The sequence below is a fragment of the Berghia stephanieae genome, chromosome 6 (genome assembly GCF_034508935.2).
Source record: "Berghia stephanieae isolate SIO BIC M18660-M18661 chromosome 6, UCSD_Bste_1.3, whole genome shotgun sequence".
Lineage (NCBI taxonomy): Eukaryota > Metazoa > Mollusca > Gastropoda > Nudibranchia > Aeolidiidae > Berghia > Berghia stephanieae.
The window spans coordinates 4,067,530-4,070,029 of NC_088365.1; the positions used below are offsets into that span (position 1 = coordinate 4,067,530).

The 2,500-nt window shown below is 32.8% G+C and overlaps 1 protein-coding gene across 1 annotated transcript in view; it reads left to right on the top strand.

The window, feature by feature from the left end:
- The window catches only part of LOC144974359 (uncharacterized), a gene marked incomplete in the record, with an annotated part of 68,097 nt that overhangs the window by 58,546 nt on the left and 7,051 nt on the right, over positions 1 to 2,500 (top strand). The window contains 1 exon segment of the mRNA XM_078917176.1: positions 505 to 617. Within this exon segment, the coding sequence (XP_078773302.1) occupies positions 505 to 617 (113 nt within the window).

Sequence of the window (2,500 nt, forward strand, 5' to 3'; positions counted from 1 at the left end):
CAAATCGATAACAATAGGACATGGAATAGAAGCTTCAATTTAATCAACGAAGACAGGTAATGTGGACGTTTCGGGTTTCCCCTTTGCCAACAAGACACGATGAATGATACACACACAAAAATAACAACAACAAAAACAAAACAAAACAAACAAAAACAAAACACAAGAAACGATGAGAGAATGACGTTGTTTGGGTAAATAAACAATCTTCGTTTATAATGTAGACGTGAAAGTCAATTTTTTTGGTGCTTCATCCCAACATCATACCAGAATTTTTATTTTTTAAAATTCTGATTTCAAATATTTGAAACAAAACAAAACTATCTATTTCATTCATATTCATAACAATTGTCTTTTTTTTTGTTTGGACTCGTGACAATTTGACAATATGACAATAAAAATAAATCTGTTGTTTTATTTTTGTTATTGTTTTTTTGTTTTGTTTTTTTTGTTTGTTTGTTTTTGGCGTAAATTTGATTTCATTATCCATTCGTTTTTCCTCAGGGTCTTCCTCCCTTGCCCTTAGTCTTCACCCCTCCTCTGACGACCTCACTAGATCCGTCATTTCAACCAGCAAAAGAGGTCGTGGCTGCACAAGATGAAATGGACGATGATGGGTAAGTCTCAAATTATGTGCTGTCTTCTTTGCAATTCAATTTAAAGGTTTATTGTGTTCTATCCGTTTACCAATTCAATTCAAAGGTTTATTGTGTTCTATCTGTTTACCAATTCAATTCAAAGGTTTATTGTGTAATATTATCTGTTTACCAATTCAATTCAAATGTTTATTATGTACTTTCTGTTTAGCTTCAATTCAAATGTTTATTATTTATTATCTGTTTAGCAATTCAAAGGTGTATTGTGTACTATCTGTAAATCAATTCAATTCAAATGTTTATTAAGTATTATCTGTTTAGCAATTCAATTCAAGTATTTTATTGACGCATAGCTTCAATACGGGTTTTATAGTGCAATATATATTGTTTCCGGAAACAACCCCCTACCACACAAATCTCCCATTTTCAGTCATTTGAACTGTTATATCACTTTGGGATTCTGGCTAACCCTAAATTATTATAGAATTCTGTCACGGATTTGGATTTATTTTTTTTTTGTTTTTAAGGGTTTTACGGCGCTTGCAACAGATTTGGATTTATTAACTGAGTTATTATTTATCGCGGCAAATAAGCTCGTGAGTTATTCGACGATAAAAAAAAACAAAAACGAATTTAATAAATCCAAACCCGTGAAAAAAATACCTTTATTCCACCTCTCAACGTAATTTTTCTTATAGTTCATGACAAATAATTTGTAAAAATTCTTCGTTTTTCAATGAATTTAATTGATCTATAGACTAGATAGGGATAATTAAAGCCTTGCCCATCAGAAATACCGGACAAAACGTGATAATTTGATACTTATAATGCCATTACAAAAAATGAATGGTCATTAAACAAACACAAAAAGTCCCCTCTAGACACTAACCACGGCAATGAGGAAAAGAAATTCAAGATTTGTATCTATTTATAGCCTCCCCCCCCCCTATGGGCATTTACTCTAACATTTTGGCATTTACTGGGAACTGAGTTCGAATTCCAAAACGCAAGACTATAAAAACTCATTTATTTTATACTCCTCAATCGATTCCTTTATCGTTATCTTTGAATTAAAGACATCTCCAACAACATTTAAATACGGTAATACTTATTTTTAAAGAATCTGATTTCTAGTGAAATTTAACGATATTTAATCTGACGTCATATTTTATTATTGTAAACATGATATCGTTACGCGTTACAATTTAGGGAGAGGGTGGAATCATATCGTTTTGAGAAGAGATTATACTTTTAAAAAGAAAAGGAATTAGTTTAAGTCCATCAACTTTGTTTGACCAATTGCGATTAATCAAATCATACAAGTCATAAAGGTGAAGTTGCCTACCTATGCAAAAACATTCATTTTACTACTTCTTTCTTCGTTTTATTTTTTGCTGCTTTCTGGTCCAGTGGTGTGACTCGACTTGTGACCTGTTTTCCACAGGTTCGATTCCTACGTTGGACGGCAATACATAGTTAATTAAGTCCGTGGAGTTAAGTCATCTTTGCTCAGATTTTCTCATTATACTCAAGCTTAAAATGAGTACCTGGCCAGTGACAGAAATGTCTGTAGAAAACAATTGTAATAGCGCCAATCAGGCGGCCGTGTCCAATCCTATATTTTAAGCGTTGCCATTTATTGGATTGGGGTGGCTTGTGCACATTTATCATAAGGAAACGCTCTTTATAAAAGCATGTTAATTGATATTGAGCTTTAAAAAAAATTAAAATTGAGCTTTATATAGAGCAATATCCACTAAATGTGCTCAAAGCGCTTTACAAGGAGTCCCTGGTCAACAGCAACATTTAATATGTAGGTCGGGACATGCCGCCTGTTAGGCGATATTACAATTTTTCGGACAAAGACAACGCTGTTAACGGTCAGGTACTCATTGTACACCTGA